General features: G+C 49.0%; 1 protein-coding gene across 2 annotated transcripts; it reads left to right on the forward strand.

Annotated features, from left to right (window-relative positions):
- Nucleotides 1-3365: 3365 nt before the first annotated feature.
- On the forward strand, nucleotides 3366-12404 carry LOC118232907 (collagen alpha-2(VIII) chain-like). Of its 2 annotated transcripts, XM_035428149.1 has the most exons (3): nucleotides 3366-3582; nucleotides 6415-6610; nucleotides 9943-12404. In XM_035428149.1, exons 2-3 carry the CDS (start codon nucleotides 6448-6450, stop codon nucleotides 11880-11882), a joined length of 2103 nt encoding a protein of 700 aa, XP_035284040.1. In that variant the 5' UTR covers nucleotides 3366-3582; nucleotides 6415-6447; the 3' UTR covers nucleotides 11883-12404. The 2 variants fall into 2 exon arrangements, with proteins under 2 accessions (XP_035284040.1, XP_035284049.1); XM_035428158.1 differs by lacking the exon at nucleotides 6415-6610.
- The last annotated feature ends 5811 nt before the right edge of the window (nucleotides 12405-18215 follow it).

Consider the following 18215-nt stretch of genomic DNA (forward strand, 5'->3'; position numbering starts at 1 on the left):
TTTATAGCACAGCATTACAGGTGAAACCTGTCCAAGTCTGAACAGGAGGGATCCTACAGGACAATATAGGTACTGCAGGAATTATCCAGCATTATCTTTTCTCATTATTAAAGACCTGCATGGTGGCTGCAGTTCTGCATTATTAAAGAGCTGCATGGGGCTGCAGTTCTGCATTATTAAAGAGCTGCATGGGGCTGCAGTTCTGCATTATTAAAGAGCTGCATGGTGCTGCAGTTCTGCATTATTAAAGAGCTGCATGGGGCTGCAGTTCTGCATTATTATAGAGCTGCATGAGAGCTGCAGTTCTGCATTATTAAAGAGCTGCATGGGGCTGCAGTTCTGCATTATTAAAGAGCTGCATGAGGCCTGCAGTTCTGCATTATTATAGAGCTGCATGGGGCCTGCAGTTCTGCATTATTATACAGCTGCATGGGGCCTGCAGTTCTGCATTATTATACAGCTGCATGGGAGCTGCAGTTCTGCTACATTCCAGCATGTAACCCTGATTGGGTTCAATGCAATTTACAAAAGGGAACCAGTCACGATCAGTAACATGTGCTTTTTTGTGACTCAGATACACAAAATGAATTAACTGTATTACTTTTACCATTCAATATGCCAAAACAAACAGAGAAAGTTTGGAAAACAGTGAAGTATTCAAATGTAGACAAGCTGCTACACAGTGGTTTGGCTTGCTTTAGTTTCAGTGTACCCTTAGTTATAAGCTGGTGCACCCAACCCATGCAAACAGCGCCCATTCACATGAATCACTGAAGAGTCACAGATATGTATGAGAGAGGGCCTTTCACTGTGTCCAAACCAGCCCAAACTGGCATAAACTGGCCCAAACCAGCCAATTCGAAATGGTAGCACAAAAGTATATATTAGAGCAATGTTAGAGGAGAGACAGAATCCTGAAGAGGCTTTGGAGGAAGTAAAATGAGATGGTGGAGTGCCCAGATCCTGACAGCTTTAAACAGCACCATCTGGTTATAGCGCCCCCAGTGGTATGGAAGAAAAATTACAGCGCCCCTGTCCCTGAGACAGAGAGAACGGGAGGCTGTTTGTGTGTACTAATGCCAGACCTCCTTCTGAGGAGTGAATGAACAAAGATGGCAGTTAGACCTGCTGAAGGGCGTGTGCTGCTGAGGGGTGGCCCAGGAAACAACCCCACCACCCCACCTTGAGTGTAATGGGGGCGTAAACAGGAAGAAACGGGGTGACGATGGAAGGATTGCAGCACGGTGAGAGAAAAGGAAAAAATGAGGAAAGGTGGGTGTTTCAGGGAGGAGTGCCGGGGGGGGGGGGGGGGGAAGACTGTGCGTGGGATGATTACGAGGTCCCCATGCTGATGCCCTTTCTGTGCACAATAGAAAGTTGTGTTTCTACACGACACACCCACCCCAAACAGGGCCACCATTAATGACATCATCGCTCTGTTTTTAAATGCCATTTTAAAGCTGTTATTTATTCTGCTGTGCATTTGGCCACATCAGTATCATTATACGAGTTATTTTGAACCTGTGTGTGCGTGAGTGTGTGTGTGTGTGTGTGTGTGTGTCAGTGTGTGTGTGTGTTAATGTGTGTGTGTCAGTGTGTGTGTGTGTGTGTGTCAGTGTGTGTGTGTGTGTGTGTGTCAGTGTGTGTGTGTGTGTGTGTGTGTGTGTGAGTGTGTTTGTGTGTGTGTGTGTGTGTCAGTGTACATGAGTTTGTGTGCACGTGTGTGTACATGTTTGTGTGTGTGTATCGAGTGTGTGCCATGTGAGCCTGTGTGTGTGAGTGTGCATGCAAGTGTGCGTGTGAGAATGTGTGCAAATGTGTTTGTGCGAATTATGCGTACAAGTATGTGTGTGAGTATATGTAGGAGTGTGTATATACGCATGTGTGTGAGTGTGAGTGCAAGTGTGTATATATGCATGTGTGTGAGTGTGAGTGCAAGTATGTGTGTGAGTATATGTAGGAGTGTGTATATATGCATGTGTGTGAGTGTGAGTGCAAGTATGTGTGTGAGTATATGTAGGAGTGTGTATATATGCATGTGTGTGAGTGTGAGTGCAAGTATGTGTGTGAGTATATGTAGGAGTGTGTATATATGCATGTGTGTGAGTGTGAGTGCAAGTATGTGTGTGAGTATATGTAGGAGTGTGTATATATGCATGTGTGTGAGTGTGAGTGTGAGTGTGTATATATGCATGTGTGTGAGTGTGAGTGCAATATGCGCGGAATTGTTCATTTCACCCAATCGGCCAGCAGGGCTCGCTGGTGTGCAAGGAGCCCAAGCCCCGCCCACAGGCAACAGCTGAGCCAATCACGGGCCGCCTTGCAAGTCGGCGCTTGTGCGGTCCGGATTTGGTGCGAAACCGTGGGCCCATCCCTGTACTGGAACAGCGTTTTAAGAGGACGAGAGCCCCCCAAAAACAGTATACTGCAGAATAAAAGCTTTAAATAGAGAAGCGGTACACTAAATGCCCCCCACCCCCATCCCCACCCTCCCCTCCCCCCTTGAACAGCCCGTTCTGCAGAATAACAGCCCCAGCTGGGGGGGGGGGGGGTAGACGTGTTATGGTTTCACTGCGGCCACATCCCCTCACACAGCGGTATCTGCAGCAGCCAGGCCGGGCAGCTTGCCTCTTCACTGAAAATAAAAACCTTTTTCTGTTCTGGGTCCTGAAAGAGAGGGAGAAACAAAAACAAATTCATGGAAGCTTTTTCCTAATGATGGCGTCCCGTATCCAACATCACTGGTGGATCCAGGGTGAGCTTTTCTTCTGCAGTGCACACGCACTGATTTAAGCATGAGGTGTGGCATTACAGTCAGGAAACAGACTATTTACCCTGAATTACCTCAGTAAATACCCAGCTGTCTCAGGAGGTCGTTCTCCGGGTCTTTAGTGGTTGGAGTTATTTTCAGCTGGGATCCTCCTGGATCCAGTTAACCCAGTCTGATGTCCTCAGTTCAATTAATTAGATTCATCTGATTACCGTTTACAGTAGGATGACAACAGAATCTCTTCATCCCTTCCACTGTTCCTCCCTCTCTCTCATCCTTCTCTTCCCATCCCATTCTCTTTCTCTCCCCCCTCTCTTTTTTTTCTTATACTCCTTCTCCCACCCTCTCCCCCTCTCCAGCACAGTGGGTGTGCCTCATATATATGTAGGGAAGGACCAGAGCCTGTTCCTCTCTCTCCACACACACACACACACACACCTAATGGAGAGAGCGAGAGGGAGGAGAGAGAGAGAGCGCAGAGGGAGGAGAGACAGAGCGCAGAGAGAGAGAGAGAGAGAGGGAGGAGAGAGAGAGAGATAGAGAGAGAGAGAGCGCAGAGAGAGAGAGAGAGAGAGAGAGAGAGGGAGGAGAGACAGAGAGAGACAGAGAGAGAGAGAGAGAGAGAGAGAGGGAGGAGAGAGAGAGAGAGGTTTCCTGCTGCACTCTTCCTTTGCACACGCAGTGTAAATATAATCTGATTCTCTCGTGGGTCGTCGGGCTCTCCCGCCAGCCTGTTTGTGGGCGCATGAGGGTGTGAAGTTTGTATCGAGCGACGCTGACAGCACAGATTAGATTCCTCCTCACACACAAAGGTAAGAACATATACTTTTTTAAATGTTATATGTATCAAGTTTCATTGTGCTTTGGCGTCTCCATTCCTTTATGGTTTATTCATAAATGTTACATAACTTTGTTACTCTCTTTTTTTAAGTGACACAGTGTTTTTAGCCAGCGAGAAAAATAAAAAAAAACTAAAGAAGGAGAGAGAAAGTTGGAGCAGTTGCTGTTCTCTGGCTTGCGCTGTGGTTTATTATAACATTATGAAGACAAAGTGCTTTTGCTGCTGCTGCTGCAGTTTATCTTATATTCATCCTGCTTTTCTTTCCTTTCTCTCAACACCATGTAGTGTCTCTCAGTTAATATCTCTCCATCCCTCTCCCTGTTCATCTCTTTCCTTTCTCTATCCTTTCCTATTCCTCTCTATCTCTTTTTTCCCCTCTTTCTCCAACTCTCTACATCCCTCTCTCCATTCATATCCCTCTCTTCCTCTCCCTCTTCATCTATGTTCTCCCTCCTTCTCTCTGGCTCTCAAGTTCAGGTGGCTGTGTGTGTGTGTGTGTGTGTGTGCCCGTGTTCCTTCCTGGCCATTACTGTGCAATCAGATACTGTGCACATTTCTCTGGTATTCGTGGCTACAGTGGATTTCTGGAATTTGCGTGTGATTGTTGAGTTAATGTTGCTGAGGAATGCATGCACACAAAAACACAAAAGTATGCGAGTGTACATGCCCGTGCATTTACATGCATTTTCTGTGGATATGTGTACTTGTATGTTTGTGTGCAAATGCATATTGAAGTGTATGTTCTGTGCATACATGTATGCTCTGCAGCAATGTATCGTAGCTTGATTAGTTTTACTGGGAAAATGGTGCGACATCATTGGGCAGTAGGTATGAGAATGACATCACACTGGAGACAGTATGTGACATCACTGAATCTTCCGATCTCTCTGTTTTACCCCCTCCGACCCCTCAGTATGGTTTACATGCCTGTGCTGCTGTGGTTCAGGATCTTTAACATCTGAGTCTCAGTGTTCACATCAAGCGAGGCGGGTATTGTCCTCCATTTCCAAAATTTAAACATGACTGTCCTTCGTGAGGGTTGCCACTCTGCCCCACCGCCTCGACCCCTGAAGAGGGTCGGTGTGCAGGTGTATCACTGAGTGTGTGGCTCTGAAGGTGTGTGACTGAGTTTGTTGATCATAGCACATTTGATCCAAAGGCCACTGTGAAATAAATGCTAAACAACGACCACATATAAATGCTAAAATAAATGAAGTAAATGCAAAACAAGCTCAGGTCACAAGTTTATATGAGGGGCCTCAGTCACATCCGGAAAGGGCCGGTGTGGGTGCAGGCTTTTGTTCCAACCAAGCAGTTACTCGCCTGATTCTACTGCTCGATCACTGTACTCTTTACTAAGGACCTTGATGAATAAAGTCAAGTGTGGTACTGTTCGTTATAGGCATACTATGCAGGTTTTTATAGCCTGTGTTTACAATCAATGAAGTCTAGAGGTAATGTTACTCACAGGTCCAACAGAAAACAAGCCATCTTCGCATTGCTTTTCATCCCCTTGGCAAACTTATGTTGACCTCAATGAGGAAAAGCAATTTTAAGGTTAATTTTATGTTGGATGAGCCCTGTCTGCTTGTCTTTTTGGTTCGCTGTATCTGGGCCATTGCAGTGGCTAGCCCCACAGTCTGGTATCTGTTAAGGCTCTGTTCCAGTGTGTGGATCGGCCCCATGGTCTGGTGTCTGTAAGGGACTGTGCAGTCTCTATTTCAGCTCAAATGTGTATTTTTTTAGAATCTTGCAGTCTCCCTCCCCTTTCTTAAACAAAAGTACGGGAAGGAGAGTGGCAGTAATGGACATGATCAGCCAGAAGGAGGCGATGTTGTGTTTGTTTCCACTCCCCCGCTCAGGTCATGGGCGTAGAGGGGAGGAGGGGGGTATGGGGGGTGGTGTATTTTTGCCTGTTTTTAAAAAGTTTTTGGTAATGTGCATCGGCTTTGTGTGAGAGGCAGAGGAAGAGATGACCACATTTGACAGAAGCTGTAGCCTTGATTCATATTTAATATTTCTGTTATGTTTGTCTGGGAATGTGTTTTGGGCTCTGGTCCCGAAAGCAAAGAATGAACCAAGCACTGGAACACATGGCAACCATCAGGAGCGCAATTCAAGCCAATCAGATTTAACAGCCCAAATCACTGTGTTGTGCTAGCCCCTGTGTCCAGATGACATCACAAGATGGCGGAGAATGTTGTCTTTCCCCATATTTCTCATTCCTCTCAGTCCTCTACTTCAAATAATCACATCCATCTTTGTGGAAGTGGTCTGGCTGCTGTGTGTGTGTGTGTGTGTGTGTGTGTGTGCGTGTGCGTGTGTGCGCGTATGTGTGTGAGTGTATGTGTGTGTGTGTGTGTGTGTGCACTGTGTTTGTGTGTGTGGGTTTATGGGTGCATGTGTGTGTGTGTGTGTGTGTGCGCGCGAATGTGTGTGTGTGAGTGTGTGTGTGTGTGTGTGCATGTGTACGTGCGTGAGTGTGTGTGTGAGTGTGTGTGTGTGTGTGTGCATGTGTACGTGCGTGTGTGTGTGTGTGCAGTTATGGTTATGCAGTGAAAAAGAGCTCATACCCTCCCCTTCAGATTTGGGGCCCTGACTCTCCTCTCTCTCTAGATTTGGGGCCCTGACTCTCCTCTCTCTCCAGATTTGGGGCCCTGACTCTCTTTCTCTCTCCAGATTTGAGGCCCTGACTCTCCTCTCTCTCTAGATTTGGGGCCCTGACTCTCCTCTCTCTCCAGGTTTGGGGCTCTGACTCCCCTCTCTCTCTAGATTTGAGGCCCTGACTCTCCTCTCTCTCCAGGTTTGGGGCCTTGTATCTGCTGTAGAGAGAGCCATGTTGCTGGTGCCCGTGTGTGTGGTGCTGATGTCCCTGGAGGGTGCCCTGGGAGGGGGGTACCCCTCTATAGCCCAGCCCCTGCCCCAGGTGCAGTACCTGCAGCCCATGATGAAGGGCCCCCACGGGCCCCCGTTCAGAGAGGGGAAGGGCCAGCACCTGGGTGAGCCCCCGATTTACCCTTTTACATTCCACTGCACCTGGATTCTCTGTTCACAGGCACAAAAACCTCCCACATTAAACATTACAGGCTGCTTTGCAGGTGGCCAGGAGGCGTACTTCACATTTGCATTTTTAATGTTGTCGATCATTGACAAAGTTTTTTTTGTTTGTTTGTTTATTTGTTTCGTTTATTCAGTATATTTTCAGAGGAATATTCTAAAGCTGGGAAAGTTCAGTACCTTGCTCTTCAAATTAAGTACTCTTGGCACTAGCTACTGCAGCAATCAACAGGATTTGCAAGTTCCATTTTTCTAGATCTCTTCAAGCCAATCAGATCACTTGATTTTTGGATCTGACACATTACTCCTTTATGGTGTGGAGAACATGAAATAACTTTTTAGGTACAGAGTTAAAACCCACACGCTCGCTCACATCCCCCACCTGGAAATAATACTTATCTGGCTGTGGAAATGTTCAAAACAAGTCTCAAAGTCATCCATGTGTGAGTCCAGTGACAGGTCGTCCATTTTCCACTCAAAGTCAATTCTGAAGCATGTATTTATTTATTCTTAGTGAGAGGAGACCGCAGGTATACAGGCCAGTGTCTAGCGGAGTAAACTGGTCTGTATTTATGTAACTTGGATTAATTGTAGTCAAAACCTATGATGCAGCTGTAAATCCAGTCATTCCTTGGCTCGCTGCTGGTGCAACCTGGTGGTGTAAATGCAGAACTGCACCTACAGAAAGAATGGAGAAAGTACTGCAACATGAAGGCAGAATTTACAGGTGCATAGCACAAGACTAATTCATTTCAGATCTGTACTAAGTATGCATTTGAAACTAACAGTGCTTTTAGATTCCCTCTGGTACAATGTTAATTGTGGAAAGAGCCCATACATATCCCCACTTGCAGTTTAATGTACTGGCCACTAGTGGGCGCCCTTTGTCCTGTTCAGGTCTTTCACAAAGTTTTCACAACTGCAAAACAGCAGTCAATCTGCCTGTATGTATAAGTACAGGTGTAACTATACATTCATCCAGTTCAATATATCAGTTCAAAAGACTAATAATCTGATCCAATCAATAAAACAAGCAAAAATTGATTTGAATTATTATGATATGGGGCGACATAGCTCAGGAGGTAAGACCGATTGTCTGGCAGTCGGAGGGTTGCCGGTTCAAACCCCGCCCTGGGCATGTCGAAGTGTCCTTGAGCAAGACACCTAACCCCTAACTGCTCTGGCGAATGAGAGGCATCAATTGTAAAGCGCTTTGGATAAAGGCGCTATATAAATGCAGTCCATTTACCATTTACCATGAATCACAGTAAAATGCTTATTTAAATGTCCATCGCCTTATGGCATTTTGCTCTCTAGCAACGCTGCAAAGATCACTGTATGCGTTTCCTACTCAGCCTCATCGTCACTCAAGGTAGTGCAATTTTTCCTTCTGTTAAACGTGATTTCAACAGGTTTTTGCACTCTCAACATCATTTTGGTTGTATGTGTATGTTGTAACAGGATTGTGTTAGCTGGATCATATAAATGAATCATTTCATACTATAACAAATCGTTTTGGATCATTTCATAGAAAAATTAGTAAAATTGCCAATATTGAATATATTTGCCCAAAGAATCTAAATCTTATCCTATTGTGGTGAAGCCTGAAGCTTAAACCCCTAGTAATAAAGTCTTTTTTTAACTGTCTTTACATTGTACCAAATGTGCAGAAAGAACAGACTCACCCACTTGCAAACTCTCCCATTTACATACTCAATCACGTTCATGCACACACGCACACACACACACACACACACGGATCATGTCCATAAATATGATTTACGATTCGCTGCCCAGATTAGGAGCTGCTTCAAACATGCAAATGATCTCACCCAAACATGCAAATTACCAACAGCTCCTGTCATAAATCTCACTTGACAAAGTACTGGTGCAAGGGTGTGTTTTCATAAAGAGAGCATTAAGTAGGAGGTAATATTTCTGGCCTTATTCGAAGGTAAAAAAAAGAAGACAATGTCGCCCCCTTGTGGGCTTCTTGGTAGCAGCAGGGTCTATTTTGCCTTCCTGATTATAGAACCTTTCAGGTACCAGTCCGGGGATTCTAAATGGACTGCATTTATATAGCGCTTTTATCCAAAGCGCTTTACAATTGATGCCTCTCATTCGCCAGAGCAGTTAGGGATTAGGGGTTATGTGTCTTGCTCAAGGACACTTCGACACACCCAGGGTGGGGTTTGAACCGGCAACCCTCCGACTGCCAGACAATCGGTCTTACCTCCTGAGCTATGTCACCCCGATTCTCTTCCTGTTTCTTTTTTCCTATAAACAGTCACTCATATCATTCTGTTAGTAGTGACCCGGTCTGTGGTCAGACTGTAACAGAGTGAATGATAAAGGAAATCGGTAGGGAAACGCACTGCAAACCAACCAGTAACTCCAGTCCCTATCTATCTATCCAAATCTAACAGAAGGCTGGCTAGTCTTTGAGGGGTACAGGGTATGGGGCAGCTTTGAATGCTGAGCTTTGGACAGTTAGTTGGTAGTCTGAGACCAAAGGTCTGAATAGCGTACCCCAACGGAGAGTTAAAACTCCACCCAGAGTACCTTCAAAAAAAAATAAAGGAAAAATAACAAAGCAAAATAACAAAGCTGCATCCCAATGGAAGGATTTGTAGTTCAGCTGGGAACACACGATGGAAGGATTTGTAGTTCAGCTGGGAACACACTAACTGACCGGAGCACGGTACAGCGAGCAGAGGGCAACACGAGAGTTGAGGTTGAGCGAATGGTCAAACACAAAATCCAATCAGCAAAAAAAGGCAGAGGGGTTAAGGCAAGAATCAGAGTCGAAGGAAACGAGTCGGTGGACATACAGGAGATCTAATCAGCAAACAAACCAGAAGGGCTCGACGGGAATCAGAATCAAAGAGAAACAGGGTCAAATAGGCAAAGTGAACTGAAGCAGCCACTATACACAACACCAAGCACGAGTCTGAAGAGCTACTCTTCACTGGTAAGAGGATAATGGCGGCTTTTTCAAACAGAGCAACCAGAGACAAAAGATGGATAATCAGATCACAAAACACACGCCACAGAGACAAAACGTACGGCAGGGGTGGCAACACCGCTGTGCAACCTTGCATTTTATTTACACATTTTTAAGAAATGCACTAGCTTCTGAAGGCTTGTCATGAAAATTATTTATTGAGTGTCATGGTAGCAGAGCCCATAGTCGGGGTAAAATGATGATTTCACAAATGGTGATGTCCTTTACTCTACGTCCCCACTTCTCTCTCTCTCTCTCTCTCTCTATTAGATGGTCCTCCCTTGATGTCCCCTGGGGAGGCTGGCCCTCCGGGCAAGCCGGGCCCCAGGGGCCCACCGGGGCCACCAGGAGTTCCAGGAAAACCAGGGCTCGGAATACCGGGAGTAAACGGAGAGCTGGGGCCCCCTGGGCCTCCTGGGATTTCCGGGATTGGGAAGCCGGGGTTTCCAGGGCTACCGGGGAAACCGGGCCCGAAGGGCGTGACTGGCGAGCAGGGTGAGGCCGGGGGGCAGGGCGAACCGGGCCCCAGGGGCCTCCCAGGACACCCCGGCCTGCCAGGGCCCGTGGGCCTGCCGCTGAACGGGAAACCGGGGTTCCCAGGCGGCCAGGGGCCCCCAGGGGCCCGAGGGGAGCCGGGGCAGAAAGGAAGCCCGGGTACCCCAGGAGAGCCCGGCCTAAGGGGGGAGAACGGGAACGGCGGTCCGGGTCTGCCGGGGCCCCGAGGGAACTCCGGCCCCCTGGGTCCTGTCGGGGCCCCCGGCGAGCCGGGCACAGGCAAACCAGGGGCTCCTGGGGTGCCGGGAGCGCTCGGCCCCAAAGGGGACCGAGGAGCGCCAGGAGAGCAGGGCCAGCCTGGGGATCCGGGGCTTGGTGGCCAGCCTGGCCCTGTGGGGCCCGAGGGGAAGGGGAGACCCGGGTCAAAGGGCCCTCCAGGGCAGCCCGGACCCAGCGGCCCCAAAGGGGAGGCTGGAATCAGAGGGATTCCCGGGTCACCCGGCGCCCCGGGCTACGGCAGGCCCGGGCCGGTCGGGCCGAATGGGGACCGGGGCCTAGCAGGCAGCCCAGGAGCCCCTGGAGGTATGGGTGAGCCTGGGAAGGTTGGGGAGCCTGGAGACAGGGGACCCAACGGGCAGCCTGGTCCCCAGGGGCCCCAGGGCCCTGTAGGGCTCCCAGGGAAGCCTGGTGTTCCTGGTGCGAAGGGAGAAGTGGGCCCTTCAGGGCTGACAGGCCTGCCGGGGTTCAATGGGGACCAGGGGCCTGTTGGGCTGTCTGGGACCCCAGGGACCCCAGGGGAGAGAGGCGTGGTGGGACCCAGCGGGGCCTCAGGAAAACCGGGCCCCAGAGGGGAGCACGGACATATCGGCCTGCCTGGCAACCCGGGTTTGACTGGGGCCTCGGGGGCCAAAGGGGAGCCGGGGTCATCCGGGGCCCCTGGGCCGCGGGGGCAGTCTGGAACCCCCGGCCTTCAGGGGCCGATGGGACCCGTCGGACCACACGGCATTCCAGGTCCAAGGGGGGAGCCCGGCGTTCCGGGGCCCCCTGGGGCCGGCAGGAAAGGCGATCAGGGAATGTTGGGGCCACAGGGGCCCACAGGGAAATCAGGACCCAACGGACCAAATGGGCCTCCGGGCCCCCCCGGGCCCCCCGGACCCCCGGGTCCCACAGGTGTGCTGTTCAACGGCGAGACGCAGGTGTCGGGGCTGCAGGAGACTGACGTGGGCGGGGACCCCGTCCCTGGCGGGCGGGAGGACCGGCCGCAGTACGGAAACGGCGCGTTCTCCGCCACCGCGATGCCGGCGTTCACCGCCATCCTGACCACGCCCTTCCCGCCCTCCGGCGCGCCCGTAAAGTTCGACCGGACCCTGCACAACAGCCTGAAGGCCTACGACTCCGCCACCGGCATCTTCACCTGCCCCCTCGCCGGCGTGTACTACTTCTCCTACCACGTGCACGTGAAGGGCGGCGGCCTCTGGGTGGCGCTGTACCGGAACAACGTGCCCGCCACCTACACCTACGACGAGTACAAGAAGGGCCACATGGACCAGGCGTCGGGCGGGGCGGTGCTGCAGCTGCAGGAGCAGGACCAGGTCTGGATCCAGATGCCCTCTGACCAGGCCAACGGGCTCTACTCCACCGAGTACATCCACTCCTCCTTCTCCGGCCTCCTGCTCTGTCCCACCCCCATGGGCCTCCTGCCACACAGGACATAGAGCAGCCCCCACCGCCCACCGCCCAAACCCCCCAAAGCAGAAAACACAGAATGTCTGCTGCACTGAAGGAAAAAGCACTCTCTGCGTAAATGACCAGGAATCCTCTATCAAACCCCCCTAACAGCGCAGGGCTCCCCCTTCAGGAGGGGTCTAGAACTGAAACGCAACCCTAACGACTGCCATCTCCTCTGGTGCTTTAAACTGTCTAATGAACTCATTGGCCTTCCAGGTCATTATGCTACATACGGCCCAATACCAAAAAAATGCATCCTCCTTTCCTCCACTACCACCTCGTTTCCTCCGTGCCCCAGAAACGCATCTTTGTGTCCTCCGTCCTTCCCTCCCTCCTCCCTCCTCCCTCCTCCCTCCTTCCTTCCTTCCCTCCCTCCTCCCTCCAGTGTCCCAATATCGGAGGAGACGAGGGAAGTGCACAGAACTGTTTTGGCGAAGCAGCTTCTGACTCGTCTCATCCCCTCCTTTCCTCCACATACTTCCGGGTTGGAGAGGAGTGGTAGTGGGGGAGTGGAGGACAGGAGGGGAGGAGAGGAGTGGTAGTGGGGGAGTGGAGGACAGGAGGGGAGGAGTGGTATTGGGGGAGTGGAGGACAGGAGGGGAGGAGAGGAGTGGTAGTGGCGGAGTGGAGGACAGGAGGGGAGGAGTGGTATTGGGGGAGTGGAGGACGGGAGGGGAGGAGTGAAGAGTAATGGAACACACCCCATGCCTGTAGACATTTTTAAAGCACGTTACTCTGGTGTCTGTTACCATCCGCCATGACGTGAGTACGTAGGTGTGCGTCATTGTTGTCATGGAGATCATGTCACTGATGCATGTAAGCCTACAAAAGCCATAACAACTTCATATTAGTGCTGACCTGAACATCCTTGGATGATATCAGACAAAATATACAGCTAACAGTAAAGATATCATAGATATCAGTAAAATATGACAAGTTCATATATAACATATCAGTAAAATATAATAATATTTAAAACCTCCAGCCGACAGACTGAAAATTGTTAATTCCGAAGTGTTATTGTGACAGTGTTAATGTTGCAATGTTAGAGTTGCAGTGTTAATGCTTCCATGTTAGTGTTGCAGTGTTAATGCTGCAGTGTTAATGCAGTTGAGCATGTACTGCAGCTGCTGCAAGGTCACTTTCAGGATCCAGAGAGCAGAGCAGCAGGTTAAACGCACACCCTCTCAGTGGAGCTTTCAGTTATAGAGAGCTCAGTACAGGGCTCTCTCTCTTACACTCTCTCTCTCTCTCTCACACACACACACACATACACACACATACACACACACACACACACACACATACACACACACTCACACACACATACACACACACACACACACACACACACTCACACACACACACACGCGTAAATGGACTGCATTTATATAGCGCTTTTATCAAAAGCGCTTTACAATTGATGCCTCTCATTCGCCAGAGCAGTTAGGGGTTAGGGGTTAGGTGTCTTGCTCAAGGACACTTCGACACGCCCAGGGCGGGGTTTGAACCGGCAACCCTCCGACTGCCAGACAATCGGTCTTACCTCCTGAGCTATGTCGCACGCACACACACACACACACACACACACATTCACACGCGTACACGTACACACACTCACACACACACACTCACATACACACACATACACACACCACACTCACACACACACACACATACACACACACGCGTACACACGTACACACACTCACACACACACTCACATACACATACATACACACACCACCCTCACATACACTCACACACGTGTACACGTGTACACACACTCATACACACACACACACACTCATATACACTGGATCAGTGAGTGTGTGTATCACGCTGGTCCAGTGTGTGTGTGTGTGTATCACACTGGATCAGTGTGTATGTGTATCACACTGGATCAGTGAGTGTGTCAGTGAGTGTGTGTATCACACTGGTCCAGTGTGTGAGTGTATGTATCACACTGGATTAATGAGTGTGTCAGTGAGTGTGTATATCATCTCTGGATCAGTGTGTGTGACAGTGAGTGTGTGTATCGTGCTGGATCAGTGTGTGTGTCAGTGAGTGTGTGTATCACACTGGATCAGTGTGTGTGTGTGTATCACACTGGATCAGTGTGTGAGTGTGTGTATCACACTGGATCAGTGTGTGTGTGTGTATCGTGCTGGATCAGTGTGTGTGTCAGTGAGTGTGTGTATCACACTGGATCAGTGTGTGTGACAGTGAGTGTGTGTATCAGACTGGATCAGTGAGTGTGTCAGTGAGTGTGTATATCATCTCTGGATCAGTGTGTGTGACAGTGAGTGTGTGTATTGTGCTGGATCAGTGTGTGTGTCAGTGAGTGTGTGTATCACACTGGATCAGTGTGTGTGTGTGTGTATCACACTGGATCAGTGTGTGTGTGTGTGTATCACACTGGATCAGTGTGTGTGTCAGTGAGTGTGTGTATCACACTGGATCAGTGTGTGTGTGTGTATCACACTGGATCGGTGAGTGTCAGTTTCATGCTCAGGCCCATTCCCTCCGTCTCTCCAGCCAGGCGATTAATCGCTTCCTGTAAGGGCAGACTCAGTCACATGACCCCTGGAGCGCTGTGTGGGCTCAGTGAAGCGGGACTCGGCCGCAGTGCCGCGCGTCGGGCCGGAGGAGATCGATGCCAGGCAGGCTTCACTTCTGAGAGGGCCGAGACGGGCGGGGGCGGGGGCGGGGCGGGGGCGGGGGGGTCTGAGAGAGAGCTCTGGAGAGGGACGGCGTTCGGGCGGGGCGGGGGCGGGGGGGTCTGAGAGAGAGCTCTGGAGAGGGACGGCGTTCGGGCGGGGCAGGGGGGTTTGATGGGGGTGGGGGCGTATGAATTAAGGGTGCCAGAGAGGTGAAGAGCCGCAGAACCAGCTCTAGAGACGCTCTGACTCAGAGCGGGTAGAGCCCAGAGCCGCTCCTTCTGCTTGAGCTCCCGTTTCATTAGTGTGTCTGAGTCACGCTAGGCTCCTCCCACACCCGCGAAACCTGCAGAGTCACACAGACTCACACACCCGCGAAACCTGCAGAGTCACACAGACTCACACACCCGCGAAACCTGCAGAGTCACACAGACTCCCACACCCGCGAAACCTGCAGAGTCACACAGACTCCCACACCCGCGAAACCTGCAGAGTCACACAGACTCCCACACCCGCGAAACCTGCAGAGTCACACAGACTCCCACAGACTCACACAGACTCACGCAGACTCACGCAGACTCACACAGACTCACACAGACTCACGCAGACTCATGCAGATCCACGCAGACTCACACAGACTCACACAGACTCACGCAGACTCACACTGACTCACGCAGACTCACACAGACTCACACTGACTCACGCAGACTCACACAGACTCACACAGACTCACACAGACTCACACTGACTCACGCAGACTCACACACCCGCAAAATGCACAGAGTCACGCAGACTCATGCAGACTCACGCAGACTCACACAGACTCACACAGACTCACGCAGACTCATGCAGACTCACGCAGACTCACACAGACTCACGCAGACTCACGCAGACTCACACAGAGAGTGAGCATTTTCAGTGCACACCATCCAGCCTCAGTCCAGCCCCACTGTACCGGCCCCTTCTCACACAAAGCGTGAGACAGATAGATTCACACGAGTGCTGGCAGTGATGTGTGGAGGGTGGTGTGGCAGGTGAAAAAGAGTTTCGGTTTGAAGCTGTGTGCAGCGATCTGTCTTCTGTGGAACCACCTAACTGCACTCCGGCTCTTTGAGAGAGAATTTCTGTAAAACTGGTGTTCTGAGGGAGAATTTCAGTGAACAGGTGCTTTGAGAAACAATTTCAGTAAAACTCTGGTTTTAAGAGAGAACTTTATGACTGCTTCAGTAACACTCTGGTGCTTTTTAAAGAGTTTCGGTTACACCCTGGTGCTTTCAGCGTGTTCAACCATGACCTCTTTGTTAATGTTCTGCATGGAAGAATGCTCTCTTTTTGTTGTATATTTGTTTAAGGGAAATTTTGGTTTGAAAATGAAAAGTATCAAGTTAACCATTTTAGGGTTTCGTTTTTAATTTGTAACCGATTTGTTCATTTTAAGATCCTTTATTAACTTTACAGAAACGTGGATTCGTGGAACAACACCTGCTAACGCACGGGGGAGGGGCTGTGGTGTACAGAGCGCCCTATTGCCACCTGTACAGGAAAGGCTGAGTATGCACGTGTGCAGAAACAGACAGAGAAAAACAGCCTTGAACAAAACGCAACACCCGGTGGATCATAAAGATCTCCTGGCAGCCGTTTCACACTCTTGCATATTTCTGAATTTTTACATTTTTGTTTTTATGCTTTTTTTCTTTGAGTCTTGTTCATCAGCTCAGAAAACGAGCGATGTTTCACAGATTAATTTCTCTTACATCGCCCTGGCACTTGTGCCCTTCTTAGAGTTCAGTCAGACGCGGAACCTTGCGTTTCCAGAGCATTCTTATGCCATGAAGTGCCTCATATTAAACTGGGGAGTGGAATATTTTCCATTTTAATGCTGGCCCTATAATGCTATGCGCTCACACTAATTATTCCATCGCACAAATATTCAGATTTTTTTGGTCGCATGTTATGGTTGAAGATAGCACTGCTGTATTATTATTATTATTATTATTATTATTATTATTATTATTATTATTATTATTATTAATAATAATAATAATAATAATAATAATAATAATAAAAATGTGGCAGATTGCATAGTTATCGGTAGTTTCCTGAACTGCTCACCGCCGCCGCGCCCCCACAGCGTGTGGATCTCCACACAGACGCCAGAGGCAGCGCCGTCCAGCTGAGCGTGGTGCAGATCATGTGGGCGGAGAGTCTGAACTCCGCGGGCGTCCCCCCCCTCGAGGAGCAGCTTAACGCACAGCTCCCCGTTTCCCATGATTCTGTGAATGGAGCGGCGGATGTAAAGCATGCCGAGGGTTTGCCTCCCTGCAGGTCTTTCTTCCCGCTTTCTGTCGGAGTTCTGTGCTTCTCTTCGTTTCCTGAACGGTGTCACGCAGCACGCACATCTCCGTGCCCCTATCTTAGGCTCCTCTTTGAGCTGAACCCCGCCTGGCAGCGTTTTAAAAGAAACAGGCATGGATATGTAGGGTGGCACTTCACTACTTCAATAAAAAACAAAAAATTAAATTTAAAAATCTCAATTCAATTCAATTCACAAGACCCATTTCTTTCATTATTAAAATAAAGTTGCCATTGTGGCTTGTAAATGCAGTGAAGGTTTATGTGGGTTGTAAATGCAGTGAAGGTTTATGTGGTTTGTAAATGCAGTGAAGGTTTATGCATTTTGTAAAAGATCTGTGAATTCCTGCTGACCCCTGAGGGCTGAATCAATGTTTATGTAATGTGCTTGAAGACTGCAGTGGGCAGTGCTCTTGGCCATGGCTCTAAAGAACTGTAAAATTGTTACTGTCGTTTTTTTTTCTTTCTGTTGTAGTCTGCCAAACTATAGAGTTTGTTTGTGTGCTTGTGTTTTTATATACTAAACCTACAAAACTTGACTGTATTAATTCCAAATGAATAATAATAAAATATTATGGCATTTATGGTAAATTATATTCTTGCTATCACCATACTCATCATCATCATCATCATCATTATCATTTATTTTCTTTAGTGCTAAAAATAATAGGAATTAGGGAAAATATATTCACTTCTACCCCAGACAGTGGCAGCTGTATTGACAATATTGAGCTGTCTCCTAGACAGACACAAGACCTTGAACTCTTTACTCCCATACCTCAGAGTAAACTAGTCAAATTAGCTTCCTCTTCAAAATCATTCAACTGCCTTCTAGACTCCATTCCCACTACGCTACTGAAGAAGCTATTGCCTGTTCTTGGCAAAAAGATTCTGGATGTGATAAATTGCTCATTGTTATCAGCCTGTGTCCCATTAAACTTTAAGATGGCAGAAATCAAGTGAGGGGCTCAGACTCACCTGTCTGACTGCAGACCTATTTCAAAAGTCCCATTTTTACCAACGGTCCTTGAAGCCTGCGAAGAACATCAACAGCAAGTATATCAATGTCAATGTCAATATCAATACAGACAATTTCAAAGCAGACCTCCATATTCAATATCAAAGCAGACCTCCATATTCTCCTCCGCAGGCTTGAAGAATCAGTTGGTCTCACAGGAAAAGCTCATTTGTGGTTTAAATGCAATCTCTCTCTGATAGATATCGGTTTGTGAGGGTAAACAATGAGTTTCTGACTGCTCAGGGGAAAGCTTTGGAGTACAATCCGTTCGGAGGGATCCGTTCTGGGTC

The sequence above is a fragment of the Anguilla anguilla genome, chromosome 1 (genome assembly GCF_013347855.1).
Source record: "Anguilla anguilla isolate fAngAng1 chromosome 1, fAngAng1.pri, whole genome shotgun sequence".
Lineage (NCBI taxonomy): Eukaryota > Metazoa > Chordata > Actinopteri > Anguilliformes > Anguillidae > Anguilla > Anguilla anguilla.

What these genes read in the sequence shown, in the direction of transcription:
- LOC118232907 (XM_035428149.1), top strand. Translation starts at nt 6,448, where the DNA reads ATGTTGCTGGTGCCCGTGTGTGTGGTGCTGATGTCCCTGGAGGGTGCC. An exon ending in GGGGAAGGGCCAGCACCTGG is followed by an intron (nt 6,611 to 9,942) that starts GTGAGCCCCCGA and finishes TCTCTCTATTAG; the next exon opens with ATGGTCCTCCCTTGATGTCC.